This window comes from Apis laboriosa, unplaced genomic scaffold (genome assembly GCF_014066325.1).
Source record: "Apis laboriosa isolate Shangri-la unplaced genomic scaffold, ASM1406632v1 scaffold5_cov152, whole genome shotgun sequence".
Lineage (NCBI taxonomy): Eukaryota > Metazoa > Arthropoda > Insecta > Hymenoptera > Apidae > Apis > Apis laboriosa.
Window position 1 is genome coordinate 2,391,480 of NW_025223857.1, and position 22,454 is coordinate 2,413,933.

The 22,454-nt window shown below is 38.7% G+C and overlaps 1 protein-coding gene and 1 long non-coding RNA gene across 8 annotated transcripts in view; one reads left to right on the forward strand and one right to left on the reverse strand.

Annotated features, from left to right (window-relative positions):
* Positions 1 to 22,454, forward strand: part of LOC122718151 (catenin delta-2) — a 46,261-nt gene that overhangs the window by 17,740 nt on the left and 6,067 nt on the right. The window contains exons 1-14 of one of the 7 annotated variants that reach the window (XM_043942927.1): positions 9,433 to 11,721; positions 11,928 to 11,972; positions 12,491 to 12,556; positions 13,573 to 13,614; positions 13,702 to 13,831; positions 14,055 to 14,337; positions 14,489 to 14,614; positions 14,880 to 14,939; positions 15,247 to 15,869; positions 16,804 to 17,191; positions 19,264 to 19,580; positions 20,534 to 20,837; positions 20,923 to 21,061; positions 21,326 to 21,437. In XM_043942927.1, coding sequence (XP_043798862.1) covers positions 11,675 to 11,721; positions 11,928 to 11,972; positions 12,491 to 12,556; positions 13,573 to 13,614; positions 13,702 to 13,831; positions 14,055 to 14,337; positions 14,489 to 14,614; positions 14,880 to 14,939; positions 15,247 to 15,869; positions 16,804 to 17,191; positions 19,264 to 19,580; positions 20,534 to 20,837; positions 20,923 to 21,061; positions 21,326 to 21,437 — 2,682 coding nt within the window. In that variant the 5' untranslated portion in view covers positions 9,433 to 11,674. Of the gene's footprint in view, positions 1 to 9,432; positions 11,722 to 11,926; positions 12,007 to 12,490; positions 12,557 to 13,572; positions 13,832 to 14,054; positions 14,338 to 14,488; positions 14,615 to 14,879; positions 14,940 to 15,246; positions 15,870 to 16,803; positions 17,192 to 19,263; positions 19,581 to 20,533; positions 20,838 to 20,922; positions 21,062 to 21,325; positions 21,438 to 22,454 lie in introns of those variants that run through there. The other 6 variants (XM_043942928.1, XM_043942929.1, XM_043942930.1 and 3 more) reach the window with 6 other exon arrangements.
* Positions 11,967 to 15,308, reverse strand: LOC122718154. The gene is made up of 6 exons (XR_006347334.1): positions 15,170 to 15,308; positions 14,846 to 15,096; positions 14,494 to 14,730; positions 14,220 to 14,423; positions 13,629 to 13,925; positions 11,967 to 12,240 (listed from the first exon to the last, which is right to left on the reverse strand). It is a non-coding gene; the product is annotated as an uncharacterized LOC122718154 (long non-coding RNA).

Sequence of the window (22,454 nt, forward strand, 5' to 3'; positions counted from 1 at the left end):
TCTCTCTCTCTCTCTCTCTCTCTCTCTCGTGGGCGATGGAACGGTTTACGAGAGCGATCGATGGTTGGATTGTGATGCTCGTTTCCCTGTAATTGGGTTTAACGAAGGGTTTGAAGAAAGGAAAGTGTGGGAAGAACACGGTTGGATAAGTGTTCGTGAATGGGAATGCATGTAACAAGTGGAGTTTGAATTGTTAAAGATAGCGTATTGAATCATTGAAATCATGATTAATAAGATATAATAATCGCTTCTCTCATTCGTTCCGTGTAAAGTAAAAGTTTGATTGAGAAAAAAAAAATCAAATGAGTATCTTCGTGTTGCGCGAGAATGGGGAGAGAGAGAGAGAGAGAGGGAGTTCCCTCTCGCGGGAGAAGCTCGAAAGGAAGTTCAATATAAGCACAGTATCAATTGCACGTTGTCACCCTATCTAACACGCGTTTGCACAATGTCTGACGAGCCCCTCCGTCGTGTTCATTCCGAATCAAATGCGGTGTGTACGCTCCGGATAAATTCCAGCCAGTTATCGAGCTAAACAGTTGTTTAGTCTTGTCTCGAAGGGAGGCGATAAACGCGTTGTCGAGACCGACACCCGACACCCGCATTCCTCATCGATTCTTCCTCCCACGAATCTCGTGCGCCTCCAATTTACAATCTTGCATAGATATATATATATATATATATATATATATATATATATATATATATATATAAGTGCAAATGTCGGGTAATTTCCAAGGTCTGATCGATTAATTTTCCTATTCCCAGATTTTGGACATGCATCACGAAACTATGGTTCGTAAAGATTCGATTATTTCTATAAATAAAGGGAACGAGCTTCTTTAGAAAGAGAAAGCTTGAGGGCTTTCGAACGAGAACCACTTCAGAATTGATCTTCCAACCGTCGTTTAACCGCTTTCCAACCACGAAGATATATTTCCGCGATACGATATAGTTTACGCGAGAGCGAATGTTGTACGAGCGATTGAAATAAAGATCGATTCGAATTTACGCTCGCTATATATATATATATATATATATATAATCGTATAGGTTTTGAGGACAGGATTAATAAACTCGTCATAATAAACAAACTCGGGAGTCACTCGACGTAACGCGAAACGTTCGTTTCGTGGAATTTCTCCTTTGCGCCGTGTGTATAAACACATACCGTATACGATGTTTTGGAACATTTCGTCCGTAACTGCGAAGCGAGTAAGACGCTTCGCGACGGTAACTGCGTTCTAATATTCTTTCTACGCGACGTTTCTTCATATATATTTTCACGCGGATGGCAAAAGTGCGTTTTATCTTTTTTATTCGCGCGAATAAAGTGGCACGCGTTCCATTATTTTTATTATACAAAAAACGGTAATAGTAAGGTAATAATATCGATTATATCGAAGTCCATTGACGCATGGATATCAACGGTGTACGAAGTAACTTTACGATTCGCACGACATATGAAGTCGGTGGCATAAAAAGGAACTAAAGAGTTGGGCATTAACCCGTTGGAAAAATAACGAAGTTAAAAACAACATTTATTAACATTTATTCGTAGTTATTATACATCGATCCGATTATTATTATGTTTTCAACAATTTATTATCGAAATAATTTATACAAGTGACTTTAACTATTAAATTTTCTCCATCATACGATTGTATACGAAGAATCAACTATCACTACGAATATCTCCTGTACGAAGAATTTACGTATGGATGATTGAAGAAGATTGTCGGAGAAACGAGATTTTCCATTTTTCCATTCGATCGATAGTCTTCCGTGCGGAGTTCAAACCACACTATTCGATCGATTTGCTTGGTCGTTTTTCTTCCCACAGAATACGACCCACTTTCGATACCCTCGAATCAATTGCGCTTTAACGAAACGAAGAATCTTGGTGAATCCTGAAGGATATCGACAGGACACGACCGATCTTTCTGGTTAATTACTATATCTGTCTCGATCGTGGATACGATCCTGTCAGTTCCACGGTTCGCCCTTTCCATCCCTATCTATATTAATTCTCCATACTTCGAAAAATGAGATTGGAAAAGCGAGAAGGTTCGAGCTTAAGGGGTACGAGTCGACGGTGAATTGGGTCGAGAGTTACGGCTAATTGTTTAATCTTGAGGGACCGAGGGCGGGTGAATCTGACGCTCGAGAGACACGAGATGTGTTTAAATATTGGTTTGATCGGAATAGATCAATCTGTTTAAATCGTGTCACGCGAAAACGAAGAAAAATTACAGATTCTACGGAGGAGGAGGAGAAGGAAGGAAGAAAGAGAAGAAGGAAATAGTTTTTATTCTCGGAACAAATTTTCTCTCTTTTTCCCCCTTAGAGCCTCGGGGGAGGGTAATATCTTCTCTTGTACAAGGGATGGGCAAATTAGGTTAATTTTTTCGCGCTACCAGGTAAAAAAAAAAAAAAAAAAAATACCTGGATAGAATTTTATTAAAAAACCAAGTGGTTTCTCTACATTACACGTCTACATCGTAATTAATTATCGATAGCACAGGGAATAATGGATATTCGATGCGAAACGTGCATGCATACAAGATAAATCCCCCCCTCCCCCAGCATTATTCCTGCATTTTCAGAATATCTATTTCAATTCAGATAGATAGTGGATATTTCATGATACTTGCAATATTGGATCGAGTTGAAATTTCGAAGGAAGATGGTTATTGTTGTTATTGTTATATGAAAAAGAGCGTTCGTTTGAAAAATGAATTAAATTGCTATTCGATGAAGGGAGAGTTTAACGTTTGTCTTTGCCGGGCGGAAGAGGATTTCGGGCGTGTCCTTGGAGTGATCGCAGCTTTAATTAGTTCCCGTTTAATCTCGCATGGGAACGCGGGCGTGCGAAAACCGATTTAAAACTCGACGCGCCCCATTTTATTAACCCGGAAAAACTTGATCTCGGATTCGATTCTTCTGTATAATAATTAGAAAGGGGGAGGGGAGAAGAAAAAAGAGAAATTTTTAATAATTATTCTCGAAGGATTATCGAAAGTGTTGCAACGATACGTGTTGAAGACTATTGAAGCATTCTCCGTTGGATCGACACCTGTACAAACAATTCTATGTTTGCCCCCGTATTATCTACCCTAAATCTTGTCTCGTCGTCCGCTCGTCTCTATCTCTTCCCCTTTGCCTCGATTTTTATCGAGATACGTAAAAATCAACGAAATAATTCTCACGGAATTGAAAGTCTCCCTTTTTTTTTTTCTTTCTCGATCGAATTAATTCTCCTATTTTATTTTAATTGTCCCAGTTTATATATATATATATATATAGTAACAATCGAGTATCGCAACGACAATCAACGGATGTTACCAGCGGTGCTTTTTAAACAGTTTTAAGCGAGGAGTCACCCGTTTCAGGAACCCGTTTCCGTTTATCGTACGTATGCATATTCATTAGCGCGGAACTCTCTCTCTCTCTCTCTCTCTCTCTCTCTCTCTCTCTCTCTCTCTCTCTCTCTCTCTCTCTCTCTCTCTGTGTGTGTGTGTGTGTGTGTGTGTGTGTGTGTGTGTGTGTGTGTGTGTGTGTGTGTGTGTGTGTGTGTTCACTTGCACCGGAAGAACCTTCAAAGGTGGCCAATTTCGCCGAATTTTATTTTTATTCTATTTTATATTTATAATTCTTGTTACAATTCTGAAAAAAAAAAAAAAAAAAAAAAAAGATACAAAAATATCACTCTGTTATTATATAAATTTTGTAACGAAACGACCGTGTACGCGATTTACAACGAATTTTTTTCAACGCAATTGTCCAGCATCGATCGAAACAGGATTTCCACGCTTATCTAAAAGGACTTGGCCTTTAACGTCACTCGGATGAAGAGATGCAGGATTCCATGCGTTCGGTGCATGGAAATGCGAAGCGCAGCTGGATTTTTGCATCCTTTGGAACGAAAGGATTCGAATATTTTGGACGAATATTAATATTTTCGATTAAAAAAATGGGAGGTGGACGAATATTTATTTGGAAAATTATTATTTCCAAATAAACAGGAGGAATTCTTTTCTACTTGATCCTCTCACGATTTAATAAATTTAGGAAAATGGGAGGGGGGATGGGGAAGGATTTGGCACCTCTCTATCCAACACTTATCTTATCGAAAGGGGAGGGGGGGGGCGAACGAATCCACTTTGTGATTAAAAGTGATTAAAACCGTATATTCCCGGAGAAATTACGAAAAGAGAGAGAGGGGGGGTGGTGTCACCGTGGCGATTGTAGGGCAGCCAAGGCACACGTCCCTCCTGGGACGTTCATCCTCCCGGTAAAGGGGTTCCTTCGGTCTACCTGTGAATCCGTCCTGACGTGTAAAAAAAAAAAAAAAAAAAAAAATCTAATACGCCAGACACCGTTACGCCTTGGCCCTTGGGCGACGTTGCCCTACATTCCCCACACCGAGGCGAAAAACTTTTTCCACCACCGTGGACGGTGGTTGGATGGAGGATACATTCGATGAAGCTTTTAGGCCGCCATTTGTATCGAAAAAGTCATCGAGGAATATACATATATATATATATATATATATGTGTGTGTGTGTGTGTATGTGTATATTTATAATTCCGCGATGTTTCGAACACTCCAACTCCGTTTTTTTTTTACTTTAATTTTCGCGAAGTAGCAGTAAAAAAAAAAAAAAAAAAAAATACCACTCTCGCGTATAGTTCCAAGTTTGACGAGTTATATATATATGTATATATATATATATATGAAAAATTCAAATATTTTTCAAATCGATTTTTTTTTTTAAATATAGGAATAAATAAGAGGATAATATTTTGTATATTCGAAAAAAAAAGGAACGAAGTCGAGCGTCATTTTTTCGAACAATTTCGAATTATGTTATCATCCGTATATTATTTTGACCGATTGACGTATTTTATTAATTCGTATATATAAAGTATTCGTATATATAAATATATTATATATTGTATTATATATAAGAGAATCGACAGATGTCGTTGCAAGCTTTTTCTAATTCGTGGACGAGTTTTTACGCTCTCTCTCCCCCCCTCTCTCTCTATTTTAAGGGGGATCGATGAGTCATCGATTCGAATGAAATTTTTCACCCCTTTTTCGATACATCCCCCCCCCTGGAAAGATAGTTTCGAAGTTTCCTTCCTACCTTCCGTGTCCGGATTTATTCGATATTCCAGGGGTGAAAAAGAGTGGACGCGATTCCGGTCGACGTTGATCTATGACCCGGCGGTTCGGTATATCGGGGGCTTGTTTCACCCTTCCCCCTCCCTCTCCCTCTCCCTCTCCCTTGCGGTGACCGCGGAATTTTCGAAAGTTCGTTTACACACAAACCCGTTGGCGGGATTTTCGTAAATTTGCCCGCTTTGTAACCTCCTCCAAAATTCATCTATATTTCATCGACGCAACCTTTCCGCGCGTGCACACGTCCAATTCCAGTGTTAAAGCGGAAATTAAGAAATTATTGACGAAAATTGAAATTTGAAATTGAAATTTGAAATCTTTTAAAATTGAATTACAATGTTCGAAATCGTTGTAAATATTTTTTTCTTCGCTAGGAGATCGAAATCTTCCTGTAAGGATTTTATATTAATTCGATTCGAAAAATAAATCGATCAATCTCGAAATTTTCAAAGTTTTCGAATTATGTTCGAAATCGTTGTAAAATTTTATTACATTCGCGTTGTAAAAATTTTTTCTTCGTTAGGAGATCGAAATCTTTTTTTAAGAATTTTAAATTAATTCGATTCGAAAAATAAATCGTGTCGATCAATCTCGAAATCTCCGAAATCTTCGAATTACGTTCGAAATTGTTGTAAAATTTTATTACATTCGCGTTGTAAAAAATTTTTTTTTCGTTAGGAGATCGAAATCTTTTTTTAAGAATTTTAAATTAATTCGATTCGAAAAATAAATCGTCATGTCGATCAATCTCGAAATCTCCGAAATCTTCGAATTACGTTCGAAATCGTTGTAAAATTTTATTACATTCGCGTTGTAAAAATTTTTTTCTTCGTTAGGAGATCGAAATCTTTCTGTAAGGATTTTATATTAATTCGAAAAGTAAATCGTGTAGATCAATCTTGAAATCTCCGAAATCTTCGAATTATGTTCGAAATCGTAAAATTTTATTACATTCGTGTTGTAAAAATTTTTTTCTTCGTTAGGAGATCGAAATCTTTCTGTAAGGATTTTATATTAATTCGAAAAGTAAATCGTGTCGATCAATCTCGAAATCTCCGAAATCTTCGAATTACGTTCGAAATCGTTGTAAAATTTTATTACATTCGCGTTGTAAAAATTTTTTTTTTCGTTAGGAGATCGAAATCTTTTTTTAAGAATTTTAAATTAATTCGATTCGAAAAATAAATCGTCATGTCGATCAATCTCGAAATCTCCGAAATTAAATTAATTATGTTCAAATCGTTTGTAAAATTTTATTACATTCGTGTTTTAAAAATTTTTTTCTTAGGAGATCGAAATCTTTTTAAGGATTTTATATTAATTTTTTTCGAAAAGTAAATCGTATCGATCAATCTCGAAATCTCCGAAATTGAATTATGAAATCGTGCCAAATTTTTAAAAATTTGTAAAAATTTTTTTCTTCGCTAAGAGATAGAAATCTTCCTATATATATATATATATATATATATATACACACACACAAGGATTTTATATTAATTCGATGAAAATGAATCGTATCGATCAATCACGATTTCAAAGCGATACTTCCAAACTTAATTCTTAATCTTTCCTTTTCACCAAATTTAAAACACAATTTTTTTACTCTTTCAAATCAAATTTTTCTTCTTTACTTTACGTAAAATCGAGAGAGAAAGAGAGAGATAAAATATATACATCGGCACGGAATAAAAATTCGAGGATCACGACAATACCGATCGAGGGGGGGAGAGGGCATGAAAGAAAGGTAGAGGGCGCTGGTGCGTTCCAGGGCACGCGTTTAACATTCCTGCTTTGAATACGTAATTTTCCACTGGGAGAGGAGGAGGAGGAGGGAACAATGCACGCGTGGTTTTATCCCGGCTTGTTGACACGCGTCTGCCCCCCCAAAGACGCCATCGCCATCTTTTCACTCGTGGCGATGGCGAATTTTCGAGAGGAAAAAAAAAAAAAAAAAAAAAAGAAAGGCACGAAAAATTTATCCTCATCGATAATCATCCCTTTTTTCATTTTCGATCGTCCCCTTTGAATTTCTCTCAACTTTTTCCAATCAAGAGCGATTCCTTGAACGGATAGTCGAACTCGAGAATAATTAAAATTAATTTAACGCGACAAAAAGTTTGCCTAAGGTTTACCATCATTTACGAGGATCATAATGGACAAAACTAATTCTCTCTCTCTCTCTCTCTCTGTCTCTTTTATTAAAACGCAAAAAATTTAACGAAATTTGTATTATATATATTATTCTTCAAACGTATCGAGTCGACAAACGAATTATCTCTTCGACATTACTCGAAGAATTTAAGAATTGAAATTAAGAATCTCTTGATTGGTTGACGAACAAATCTTCATATTTTAGAGTCGATCCTCCAAAAGCGTTATATACGAAGAATCTGCAGAATCATCGAAAAGCAGTGAAGTGAAATCGGAATGTAAAGAGAGAGAAAAAAAAAGGGGAAAGAAAGACTGTCTAAATAAGTCCATTTACGACAGAGTTTCCTCCAACGGCTACCCAACCACGCAAAACCACCGAACTTTCCACGGGTTTGGACTTGGCTTTGAATTTTTCTCGAATCGAACTTCTTTCGAGACTCTCTGCCTAAACTAGATCTACTTTTCTAGATTCTATTGGACAGCGAGCGAGCGAGCTAGCTCTGTGTACGGCTATTGGATTTCCCCCCACCCCTCCTCCGCCCCTCCCCTCCGCGTCTATTCAAGTCTCAAGTGTTTCTGGGATTGCTCGGTGGTGGAAACTCGGGCTATCGCCGAAGCGGCGGTGAAGAGCTTCCCCCTCTCCTCCCCTCTCTTTTGGTGGCTTTCTTCTCTCGAGATGTTGTCCACTTTTTAGAGAATTTTAGAGAAATTAAGGCGAAAGGATCGCGCAAGGTTCACCAGGCGCCTCCCCCCTCCAAAAAAAATGAGAAAATGGAGGGAATCTTGAGAGCCTTGGGATAAAAATATCAAAACTTGTTTTGGATTCCAAAAGGGGAGGGGGAGGGGGAGGGGGAGGGGAGTAACAGCGCGAACAAATGAAAAATTGGGATGAAACTCGAAATAATGGAGGAAAAAGAATCTTCTGTTTTTTCAAAAAAAAAAAAAAAAAAAAAAAAAAAAAGATTTGGAAAAGATAATACAAAGGAAACCTTAAAAATTGAGGAAAAACGAAAGAGGATCAGGAAGTTTCTTAGAAAAAGTGAGGCAGAGAGGGGAGAAAGTGTAATTATAAAGAGAATTAATCAAAAGATACAATTCCTTCAATACACGAATCATTTACGATAAAAAATTGTAAACCCTTTTACAATCATTCTGTTCAGAAATTTGCAAATGTTTATTATGTTTGCAATCTTAAATTACATAGATAGAATTATTTTTTATGATAAAAAATGTGAACACTAAATTATTCAAAAGCAATTTCTTCAAGTAGACCTGAGATATTTTTATTTTTATTTAATTTTAAAAAAGAAAAATAATGAAACGAATGAAGGAAGCATATAGATCCACTTATGAGTTCGAGTCTCTGGGTTAAATCTGATAAACGAATTACCTACTTCGAAAAATATATCTACATCTTTTAGAATTTTAAATTACGCTTTGCTTCGTCTCGAAATAATTCAAAATTCTGTAGATTTAATCTCAAAAATCGTATTCTCCATTCCTTCGTTTCGAAATAATTCAAAGTCTGTAGACCTAACCTCAAAAATCATATTTTCCATTCTTTTGTTTCGAAGTAATTTAAAGTCTGTAGACCTAACCTCAAAAATTGTATTTTCTATTCCTTCGTTTCGAAATAATTTAAAGTCTATAGACCTAATCTCAAAAATCATATTTTCCATTCCTTCGTTCCGAAATAATTCAAAGTTTGTAGATCTAACCTTAAAAATTACATTTTCCATTCCTTCGTTTCGAAATAATTCAAAGTCTGTAGACCTAACCTCAAAAATCATATTTTCCATTCTTTTGTTTCGAAATAATTTAAAGTCTATAGACCTAACCTCAAAAATTGTATTTTCTATTCCTTCGTTTCGAAATAATTCAAAGTTTGTAGATCTAACCTCAAAAATCGTATTTTCCATTCCTTCGTTTCGAAATAATTCAAAGTCTGTAGACCTAACCTCAAAAATCGAACTTTCCTTTTTATCGAGATAATTCAAAATTTTAGATTTTATTTAAAAAATCGTAGCTTTTTATTATTACATATGTATATCAAAATATATATATTATTACAATATTATACAAAATATATATATATATTATATCATTACAATATATAACAAAATTATTTTATTACTCTCCGAGATTATAAGCACGATTATATTATTATTTTCTCGATCAATAATTCAAATAATTACAAGCAACGAGCTCACAATTAAAATACCATCGTAGTAATTCTACTTAAACAAAATACCTAGATTAGATTCTGTTCTTCCTCTTTCTTTACAAATCCTATCAACTCCTTACAACTCCAACACTAACACGATCCCCACTAACTAATTTCCTTCAAACAAACCTTTATTTATACGCACGCAAGAATGAAAAAAAAAAAAAGAAACGGAAGAAAAGGATAAACAATCGTCAGGATGGAATTTTATTCAAGGATCAAAAAAAAAAAAAAAAAAAAAAAAGAAGAAGAAGAAAGAAAGAAAGGGCTCGTTAACAGGATGCAATTTCGGTCGAATGGGCGATTCTCTGTCTTGGGGAACGGAAATCGCGCACTTCGTTACCCGCGCGCGGCAATTAGCCTCTTAATTACCCGAAGCTTCTTCCCTCCACGAACGACGATCCGAAGATCCTCCCGTGGGATCCTGCGGGGAAGCGCGTCTTGCGCGGGGAAATCGATTTCTCGGATGCAACGCGAGGATGGGCGGGGAAAGCAGGTTGAAAGAACGCTCCGGTGTTTGGACGAGATTTGTTTACCCTTTGTCGTTGCCGGGCGAAAAAATGGGGAAAACCGAGAGAGAAAATTTTGGACGATTCCCCTCTTTCTTTCCGATTCGTCGAGCCTCTAATTTATTATTAGGAAAAGAGAGAATAAGAATTGTTTCCTCGTTCAATTCAAATTTTCTAATTTAACGTACAATTGATTTGAATATCATGAGCAAGAATCTGAGAGAGTCTCCAATTTGTTAACTTGCAATGCAAGAAGATTATAATAAATGCATCTGGTCGTATTTTGAATTTTTGAATTGCAAGAATATTCATCTATCGTATACCTTATTAAATCGACCATTTAATAATTATATTGATTGAAAACAGGGAAAGACGTACGACATGTATTTCCCTGCGATTCGAATCCAGGTCGAAAGGGGAGGAGGAGAAGGGGAGGGCCTTAAACAAATTCCCCCGTTTCATCTTATCCTCGCGAACGGCAGTAGGACGGCAGTATTTGCCGTTGTCACGATCTTTTTATCTCCTCTCCGTTGAATTTCCGACCACGTGCCACCGCCTAATACCTTAATAACTGGGAACAATGTTCCCTCCTTTCACGGCTCTATCCCTCGAAGGACGAGGAATATTATTCGCGGGGAGTCGGTGAAAAGTGGGCCAAATTGGCGTCCACCCGGTTGACAACCGGTTATTAAACAGTAGTCTTCTTTAATTAACCGGAGTAAAGTTGCGCCAACTTGGACCGATGAAAGTCTAACCCTCAATTAAATACAATCGGGAGGAAATTTCTGAGAAATTTTGCACACTTTGAACAGCATATATTTCTCTTCGAAATTTTCTCGCGATATCATATATTTACGATGATTCATCTTCATGGAATTTTTATAAAAAGATTTTTCTTGAATATTAATATTTTTCGTTCCACCATTCCGCTTTCGATAATTCATTTTCGAAAGATTCTTTTCCAGAGGAGAAGAGAGATGGCAGAGACCTCTAGGCGATTACGTCGTGGGTGCGAAAAAAAGAACAATAAACGTGGAAACGAAGTTCGTTAGTCGAATAGAATTGGCCGACGACACCGAACTGGCTGGAATCCTTTTAGTATGCCCTCTGACGAAATTCTGAGGTCGTAGTTGCGTTAGGTGAATTCGTTAGCGAAACTTTCCTCGTATATATATATATATATATATATATACGCGTATAATACGCATACCGAGCAACAGCCAATCGAAACACGCGACAAAAGGGTGGTGAGGCGACAAATTAATTAAACTCTTCTGCTCGTTTTATATTTTAATGCCGCGATTACGCGCGACGCTCGCGTGATACCCTCGCTTCACCTGTTAACTGCACGCGCTTTACGTTGAAGTGATAAAATTAATTAAGGATAAGTGAAAAAAGGGAATAAATTTAAAAAAAAGAGAGAGAAAAAAAAGAAGAGATTAAATCAATTCGATCGTTCTAACGAGCTTTAGTTATCGATATATATATATATATTTTCTTTACTTGTTTTCATTCAAGAATTCTTTTTCAAACTTCTTCAGAAAAAGTTTTCTCTCAAGTTGACAACAATGCCCGATCAAGATCGTGGAAAGTTTTTTTCAACCGGATGGATAATAAACTTCTCTCAACTTGTCCTCACGAAAGAAGTATCAAGTGCGTATGCCTTGCTAATTAGAGCTCCTCCGCTAATGTACCGATCAATACGATGGTCGTTAACAGGCTCGAGTAGTCGTAAACAGTTGACGGTTGATTCATCAGAGCCGAGCTGTGTATCGCACGAATATCTTCTCGATTTATTTTTCAAAAGATTCTCTCTCTCGATAATCTTCTCAAGAATTGTCGTTTTAATGTGATTCCAGGGGACGTCATCGATTGCTGAGCGGCAAGAGACGAAAAATCAGCTGGTATGTCAAATAATCAGCTGGTTGACTCCTGTCTGTAAGTGTCTTTCTCTACTCGAGTTCTCTGTCGAGGAGAGTCTCGTAAACGATTAATACGTTCTCTTTCTATCTTTCGCTCTATTACTCTTTTTTCTTCCTTCTCCAATGAGGGAGAATCATCGGTGAACTCCGCTTTTCCCTCTCTTTCTTTATCTCTCTTTCTCTATTTTACACGGCTATTGCAAAAAACGTAACATCGACCAATTGGCGAAACTCGTTTTCTCGGTAATGGCTAGAAAAGAAATAAAGATTCTATTTATCTATCTATTCCGTCTATCTACGCTGTCGTTCGCCCCGTTTTTCTTGGAGTCTCGATGCTCGAAAAGAAAAAAAAAAATTGACACACGAGGCCCGGGAATCGGCCACACGACCACCAGTAATGAAAAAGACAGTTACAAGATATGTTAGAAAATAGATCGCACCCTAGGATGCACGTAGCCCCAGCACCTGTATATTAATCAGAGCGAAATTATTAATGCCAGGCTGGTGAATCGTCGAATCGTCGAGAGACAGGAGCACAGCATAACGCACACTGAGATCACGCAGAGGTGACTAACATGACCTAATCGACGAGGTTAGTCATTCTGAGCGCGCGAGCGCGACCGATTACCCGATTCCATTATTATTCATCGTTGAATCAACATTGTTCGTGTATTAATTATTTTTCCTTTGGGAAAAGCGAAGCTTCGAATCGAAAATTCGGAATTCGTCGAGATTCTCGATGGACCGCTTAACGTCGAAACAAAAACGATTTATGCCTCCTTTAAGTGCAAATATACCAAGTGCTCTATAGGATGTACGCTTTAACAATATCCATCACATTTTTAAATCTCTTTTCATAACGACAAATAATATTTTAATTCAACCGATTTTCGAATAATCTTGATCCTCTGTCATCTATAAATAATCTGCAAATGATCCTATATTGTTTTCTTCATCATCTCTACGTAACTCTCAAATGATCTTAATCCTTCGATTTTTTTTAAAGGAATCTTTCTTTATCAGTTGATCGGAAATAAAAAAAAAAAAAAAAATAAAAAATATTTGGATACTGTTAAAAGATACATACCTTGTAGATTTCTCTCGATATAGATATTTCGTCCATCGAGATGTCGCGAGGCATTCCAACGAATTTTCAAAGATGGATCATCGAAAAGAGTTGTCAGAATGAGTAACTTCGGCCGCACTAACATTCGTGCTCATTTCGCGTTTATTATTTAGCATGGTTGAGAGTGATGTGTGACGAGGATACGAGGTAGTTTAACGTAGTTAGATTCGTATCTGAATGCTTCGCTTTGTTCTTCGTTCCTTTTACTTTTTCATTACTTTGTATTACTGTTACAGCTCGGTGTGCGCTTTATTTATTTATTTCTTTTTTATCTCGTCTATCAATTGCACGTATTGATATATATCTCTATCAATTTTTTTCCCCCTTTTATTCTTTTTCAAAATTATCCATCGAAATTATTTTAGCTGCTTAATATTCGTTTTGGTGGCTCGTCTCCACGCGGATAACAAATCAGAGCAAATAGTGATTCGTTCCATGTGTATTTTTTTTTTCCAGACGCGTTCTCCAGGAGAAGGGCCCCGACATGCCGCAATACACGTAAGCTATCGAACCTTAAGCGAATAAATCGGCGATTGTTGGCGCGATGGGATCTCTAATTGATCATTATTGCGGATCATTTTGCAGCGGACAGAGTGATGCAGATTACCACGGAAGTAACGGCCAGGCGGATACCCATTCGTTGCATTCGTCTCATTTGTCTGTCCAGGAGGATCCATTACTCATCCGGAGCCATAAGCAGCAAACCACTCAACAAGTGAGATCCGTTTCCAGTTTTACCTACGCTCTAATTTGCTGCGATTTCCTTTTACTCTCAACAAATTGTTCCCGCCTCGTACTTGTTCTTCATTCTGAAATTTTCAAAAGTTTCACATCAAAATTAATCAATAATACATAGTTCTTAATTTTCTCGTTATTTCCTCAAGAATAACGCCGTTACTTATCTTTCCATTCAACCTTATCTTAAAAAATAATTTCAGGTAACAAACGTCTCGAAGGTCGTGCGCGAGGTATCACACATGGAGCCGGATCCGGGCGCGGTCAGCTACATGTCGGTGCCGTTGATGTCCCAGGACTATCAACACGCGGACCGACGATACCCGGCCGACTCTTACATGGTCGGTTTCGAGCATTACGAGCCCTACCTCGGCTATCCGCCCCAACCAGGGTATCCAGGACCTCATGGAATCTACATGCCCCGCTCGCATTCCCCTCACAGTCCTCACAGTCCTTCGGAGCACAGTCGTGCCTCGCCTCCGCATGGTAAGGCGAGCGTTTATTTTTTTTTTTTTTTTTTTATATCCTCCATGACGCCATCTTGTCGTCGTTGGAACGAATGAAAATTATTTCTGAAAATTATCGTGGAATAAAAACTTGTTTCTTTTTTTTATTTATTTATGTTTGTTTGTTAAAGAATACCTGCGCAAGGCGGCGCCGTACGTGGAAGGAGGTTACAACGACATCGATCCAGGTTTGAATCCCGCGTTGCAAGATCATTATCGTATTACTCCTAGCCCTGGTGGTCCTGGAGATCAATATGGTACGTTCGGTAACTTCGAAACGGGTTAGAAGGATTAGCTTTCCCCCCTCCTTTTTTTGTCCCATTGCTTCTCATAGTTGTTCAGTCTGTCCACGTCCAAATTCACACGAAGGCGCCTAGACAGTTCCATAACGAGATATTCAGCTATCATCACGTTCCAGCATGGGGAATTGTCCGGTCGTGTGCACAGGAGGGCACAACGAGCATAATTCACTTTAATTATCTCTATACCTGACATTCGTTTGTTATTTTGTGTTCTCTCTAGATCAAATCAGCAACTCTTGGAATATGGATGACTCTGGCGAACCCTCTCAGCATCCTCATGGTAGGGTCACATCAATAATTTATTTAACACATTCTCTCTCTCTCTCTCTCTCTCTCTCTCTCTCTCTCTATCTTTGCCCCCCTCTTCTCTTCCCCTTTTCTAGTCACTTTCATCGCGTTTCATTTGTCCCCCTATTCGTGCTCCATCATTTCATTTACTATAATAACAGATAATGCGAGTGAATTATGCGTTTCGACTACTACTTTATTTACAATTACTTGTTCAAATACCTGTTCAAAACAGAGGGGCACTCTTGCCCTCTCGTCCGGATGAAAAACCGAAACCGAATATTCTTGCTCGTTTCCAGACGAGAATAAAGTGGCCTACGGTTACGTGTCTCCGTCCCCATACGGACCGGTCGGATACGGCCCCGGTGTCGGGGTAGGTCCGGTCGCAGTCCCCAGCGACGTGCCCGGCTACGACGAGGGCCACCCGGTTCCACTCCCCTCGGGCGTGCCACCGGGTATGTTCGACGACGAGGTCCACCTGCAACGGTTGCAGTCCCGCCACCCGGTGGTGCCGGGGATGGCCAGCCCGCTGGACGACGACCAAAAGTCGATGAGATGGCGGGACCCGAATCTGTCGGAGGTGATAGGCTTCCTCAGCAACCCGAACAACATCATCAAGGCGAACGCGGCCGCGTACCTGCAACATCTGTGCTACATGGACGATCCCAATAAGCAGAAGACGCGTAGTTTAGGTGGTATACCGCCGTTGGTGCAGTTGCTCGACCACGACAATCCCGACGTGTACAGGAACGCGTGCGGGGCGTTGAGGAACTTGTCGTACGGGAGGCAGAACGACGAGAACAAGAGGGCCATCAAGAACGCGGGCGGCGTCCCGGCGTTGATCAATTTGTTGCGCAGAACGTCTGACGCCGACGTGAAGGAACTGGTTACGGGGGTCCTGTGGAATTTATCCTCGTGCGAGGTGAGAAGGAGGAGTTTTCCAGAAGATGGCGACGGGAAAAGTATTTATTTATTTGTTTTCGTTCGATCGAATCGTTTCGTTCGACGAAGAAGAGGAATAAACGTGATTGGAACAATCACATTGTAATGCGATTTAAAAGAATTAAATTCATCCTGTAAATTAATTATTGACATCCTCTAAATTAATTATTCTTGTAGTTTTCAAGAGTTACTTACTTATTATTCGTTTCTCTCTTTTCGTTTGTCATCTTCTCGTGGACGAGCGTGGTAATAGGTTATGTTGAATCATTTACGTTACGGATCTAAATTTCGTTTAACCTCTTGTCGAATCACACTTGTAATCAACTTGTAATTTTTGCCGTGCTGTATTATATATCAGTGATTTTGTGACTTCTTTTTAAATTAAAATTTACAATCAAGAAAGAATATTGAAAATAGTTCGCGTAGAAGTTAGAATTGTGCCTGTCGAACTCTACCATTAATGATATATACGTTATATGTACATCGATACTATTGTTACGTTGTCGATAATTCGATGTATCGATAATATCGAGCAGATGAAAGTAGAATTCTTTCTAACAATTCTTTCTACAAATAATATTTTTACATTCTAATAATAACTTTAAATAAGAAGAAAAAGAACTTCAGTCACTTGTATCCATTAACGATATCTTGCAACGATATTATCGATATATCGAAAACTATCAATATGGCATCGATAAAATCAATCGATCAGTCACAACTCTAATGGAAACTTGAATAGAACTGAGAATAACGACGAATTTATAAAATTGTCGGACAGTGAATTAATAAGATCCATAAACGAATACTTTGCCGAGCCAATTTATTAGAGGTTAAGTTTCCATCCATAGGCTTACTTCACTAGTAACTAGACAAGTAAAACTAGGAAAGAAATTAATCGATCCTTCTTGCAGGACCTGAAGAAATCCATCATCGACGACGGCGTGACGATGGTGGTGAACAACATAATAATCCCTCACAGCGGCTGGGATCCGAGCTCCTCGAGCGGGGAGACGTGCTGGTCGACGGTGTTCAGAAACGCTTCAGGCGTGTTGAGAAACGTGTCGAGCGCCGGCGAATACGCGAGGAAGAAGCTGCGCGAGTGCGACGGTTTGGTCGACGCCCTCCTCTACGTGGTCCGATCCGCCATCGAGAAATCGAACATCGGGAACAAGATCGTGGAGAACTGCGTGTGCATCCTGCGAAACCTGAGCTATCGGTGCCAGGAGGTGGAGGATCCGAACTACGACAAGCACCCGATCCAGTCGACCGTTCAGAACAGGGTAGCCGCGCCCGCCAAAGGTGAGGGCTTGTCCTCTCCCCTTGCATTCCGGGAATGAGACGAGTGTGTACCCTCCCCCTTTGCCATGGTTCAAACGCACACCGGTTCCCTCCTCTGGGCATGATGTGGTGGAACACGCATGTAGCCGAAAATTGTGTGTGCGCTGATGAAAAAACGGCTCGCCTCTTTTCCCCCTGGGGAGGATGATAAGATAAGAGAGGGCAGGTTTTGCACTTGCTCTTTCGTGCTACTAGATGTAACAAAAAAGAAAAGTTATACACGGAAAAAGCAACGCGCGATAATTTCTTGTGTGATAAATTATCTCGTTAGATCTATAGTTTTATTGTTATTATTGTCTGTCGATAGAAGATAGTCGAAAAAAGAAAGAAAAAGAGTGTAGAGTGTTCGTTATATAAGTAGATCATTTTTATCAAGATTGTTAAATTCTTGCATTGTTCTCTCCAGTTATATGTATATATATATATATATTTCCTCGTTATCGAGCCACGAAACTTATTACGATTGCTTATTACTTTTGTATCGCCACTTTTGTATTTCCATAAACTAGGCTAAATTGTCGTACTATGAAAATTAGTTCTTCGAAAAGTAGAATCGATATAATCGTATAGTCTTTGAACACGAAGGGAATCGTACACGGGGAGGAACGAAGCATTTACGTATATCCGCTTGACAACGCATTTATTGTACAGTAAACAAGTCGCATAACGACGAGATGTTGCACGTTTCGGATTTCGTGGATATGTGGAATGTGAAACGTGCAAGGTGTAGTGATTAGGAACTATTAGCTGGCCCCCTATATATATATATATATATTTATTTATTTATTTATTTATCTCTACGAATTTAAATGATAAAATAATCACACTTGTTGTACACACTTGAATATTCGTTGTAACGCTTACGTACTCTGTTGATATAATCGCTTACTAATCGTTTGATTGATACGTAATTGGGTGTGGTAATGATGTCCTTTGCGAGACGACGATAACCCTTTATTAGCGATAGCATACACATATACACACATACACACACAGTCGATTTAGTGTACTTATCTTTCTGCAACCACGTTGATCTTTGTGTTTCCCCTTTGGGTGTTATGATTTTGATTCACTCGATCCTTATCGCAAATTCTTTTTCAAGTAACGAGGTCAAAATTTACTTAGACAAAAAGCAAAGAGAAAAAAGTAAAGTAAAGTAAAGAGCAAAAGAAAAGAAAAAAAAAACACAAGTTTTATATCCTTTCTAGTTTAGCATGAATTAAAGATGTGTTTCAATCTTTTTAGCATACAGTTTATGTCAAGGTAAGACATTCTTGTACTTCCATCGTTATTTTAATTTATTTTTTAGGTTATCTTTTTTCTTTTTATTCCTCTTTTGTTCTCTCTCTCTCTCTCGAGACGAATCCAAATAGTCGTTCAATGCATGCATCGCTTTTCAACTCGACTTTTCGTTCGCTCGACGATCTTTATTTTTTTTTTTATTATTTTTCTTTTTTTATCTCGAAACAACCGATAACTCTCTTTATAGAAACTTAGTCCCGCTATCTATCTATTGGCAAACAGTGATCACGTGATCAACGTTACAATCATTGTTCTAATATTGATTCCGTCGATCACGCTGTTGATGGATGTTCCTCCAACAGGAAAAACGAAGATTATCGCGTTGTTACATGATTTGATCCGCGTGTCGAATTTATTATTATTCTTATTACGACGAGCCTTAATTGTGCATCTCATGCATACGCCTGCTCCTTTGATTGGCTGCTGCAATTCGAGCAAGCTGCGTTGTTTGCCCAATGTTTCATTGGCATTGTCTTTTAGCTGTTTTTGATAGAAGTAGCGTGCAATGTTACGTTTGAGAACAAGATCCAACACGATTCAAAGATATCATCATTCAAATCCTTCTCCTCCTAACCTCATTTTTCTTCAAATTTCCACCCACAAACAAATTGTGCATGCGTTCAATATCCATTCAATTTATCACCATCCGAATCAATTTGTCATTAGACTCGATAATTATTCTCCTTTTTTATCTATAATTAACGCGATACTTGAAATGCTGTTTGCCATAGGTGAGAATCTTGGTTGCTTCGGGGGCAGCAAGAAGAAGAAGGACGGGCAACCGGTGCAAAAAGAGACGACCGCGTCGCGCACAACGACCAGCCCGAGAACCGAGCCTGTCAGGGGCATGGAGCTCCTCTGGCAACCAGAGGTGGTCCAATCCTATCTGAAGTTGTTGCAGACATGCTCGAATCCCGAGACCCTCGAGGCGGCGGCAGGCGCGCTTCAGAACCTCGCAGCCTGTTATTGGCAGCCCAGTATCGAGATTCGGGCTGCTGTGAGAAAGGAGAAAGGGCTTCCCATTTTGGTGGAGCTGCTGCGGATGGAGGTAGCTTGGTTATTATTTTGAGCAAGCGTGTTAGAATTATATATATATATTTGGGTGTCTTATAAGCTTCACATTTGTTGTTTAAGGTTAGGTTGGTTTATACGAACCGTTATTATTCCCTCTTTTCAAAATTGTTGGGACTTACTTATAAAATAATTCTTTGAGAAGAGGGGAGAAGCGGTATTGCATCGTCGGTTAGCCAATTCTGGCCGTTTTTTTATGGCGGGTTTCAACTTGTCAAGCTGATTGTTCAATATTTTGCAGAATTGATGGTCTTGCCTTGAGGAAGGAGCTTGTAATGGACTACACCTTTCCAGTTTCATTAAATGGAGAAAAGAACTTTCTGAGGAAGTCCGGCTTTGTGACAGTTGAAGATCTATTGATCTATCCTTAAATCAAGCGTGTTTTCGATGGACGTTTTGGTACAAAATTCAAGCCTCTTTAAGAAAGAATCTCTTGGAGAAGTAAATTGCATTTAGAGATGATTTCCGTCGATAATCGTGGAAACCAAACTTTACATCAATCCATATATATGTCTCATTCTGATCGGATAGTATCCACTGATTTACATGGCTTTGATAAATCTCTTAAACCAATTGCGAATGGTTGTAATAGTCATAGCACCACTGCAGTATCATTTGCACTATCATCTTTTTCAAAGTAATGAAGCATAACATGCAACAAATACTTCCTTTGATTATATTGAACGGTGTGGAAAAAAGTTTTAAAAAAGACCAACGAAACGTATTTTAAAAGAGCTCTGGGACCATTGAAATTAGCCATAAACGGTTAATAGATAAGCCTTATATAAAAGTAGCCAGTTAAAGTCATTCCTAAGAAGAAATTTATGGGACATCCTCATATATATTATAGATTAAGACTTGTCAAAACGTAGAATAATAAGTATACTAATTTCATTAATAAGTGATTTAAAATAAAACGTTTTGAAATAGGTGGACCGCGTGGTCTGCGCCGTGGCCACGGCTCTCAGGAATCTCGCGATAGATCAGCGGAATAAAGAGCTGATAGGAAAATACGCGATGCGCGATCTCATTCAGAAATTACCCTCGGGGAATAATCAGCACGATCAAGGAACCAGCGACGATACGATCGCCGCTGTCCTCGCCACGTTGAACGAGGTGATCAAGAAGAACGCCGAGTTTTCGCGATCTCTGTTGGACGCTGGGGGTGTCGACAGACTGATGAATATCACCAGGCAACGCCAGAAGTACACGCCCCGTGTTCTTAAATTTGCAGGCAAGAATAATGGATGGATAAAAATGTTGCAAGCATTGAGACAGGATTGAGGAGGAAGCGTATAACAAGTTGTATTAATTTTTAGGACAAGTCTTGTTCACAATGTGGCAGCACCAAGAGTTGAGAGATGTTTATAAGAAACATGGTTGGAAGGAGCAAGATTTTGTAACGAAAACAGTGGCTGCGCGGAATTCAGGGCCTAATTCACCCAACAACGCGAATAGGTAAACTCAATCTCGTCGATCCAAACGTTTCAATAATTTCAATCTTTTCGATTTTTTCTTAAAACCCACCACCAATCTTTTATTTTTGTCGTTTTCGTTCCTGGACTCCGCGCTCTTAACTTTTGAGTATATGCTTCTCCCATTTACTCTCTTTACTTTTGTTGGATAGAGAAATTTTCTTCTTTTTTCTTTTGAGCGGAGTCCACACCCGTATAGGATTCTCGAACTTTCTCGATCCTGCGTTAAATTTAGCTATGATTGTAGCACGCTGAATCGACCGATGGCGAGTCAAGGGAGCACCAGATACGAGGACAGAACGATCCAGAGAGCGAACATGAATTCGAATAACGTTGGTCGACCTACCATTTATCAGCCTGTAAGTAACAACAACTAATGGTACCGAATGTGACGAACAATTTGGCCGTGTCATGTCCGAAAGGGGGGCACGTTTCTGGCGAAACGTGAACGAAGACGTGGCAAGAGATATCTCGCTGCATATTTCGTTCCACTCTCGTTACTCGTCGCTGTTCGTTCGATTCGCAGTTACCAGGGTTTGAGTTGGCAAGCGATTGATAAAAAAAAAAAAAAAAAGGAGAGAAACGTCCAGAGAAGAGATGAAAAAACGACGAGCTTTGTAAGACGAAAGTACAGATCGATCGATAAAAATGTCTCTCAGTCGATAAACTCGCCGCTATTTATATTTTCAATGGATTCAACGATCAAAACAGGTTCTTAATTTAATTTTTCTTTAACTCTCTTAAAAATCGATTCTTATCTCGCATTGTACATCATTGTCAAATTTTCTTATTTCTTTTTCTCTTTGATGCTTTTTCAAATGTACCATTTTTACCATTACCGTATTCGCAAGAGCAGAGGAAAGAGGCACCATTTCTTTGCCAACTAAGTGCCGGATTAAGGATAATTGAGCGAATGATAATTATCGTGCCCTGTCAAGAATTGATCGCTGTTGTATTTATCCGCTTTACGGATATCGACAGGGAAGAGAAAAAATAAAATAAAATGATCATAGCGAAGAAAATGAATGAAGAAGGAATGACAATGTGTGGTATATACGCAGTTGTGATACGAAATGAATTGAAAGAGAGAGAGAGAGAGAGGAAGAGAACAGTTACTTAACGTATATAAACTAAGTCAATTAACGAGTACCAATTATATATCATCGCGTTTCACGGTTACACGGAAGCCGCATTATTCGTATAGAGAAGTATTACACCAGTATTAACAGAGAGAGAAAGAGAGAGAGAGAGAGAAAGAGAGTGAGTGAGAGTGAGAGTGAGAAAGAGAGAGAGAGAGAATGGATCGTATTAAGCGGTCGTGTTAAAACAGTCCATGGGATTATCGAGTATTTAGCATTTTTTTTTACATATAAATA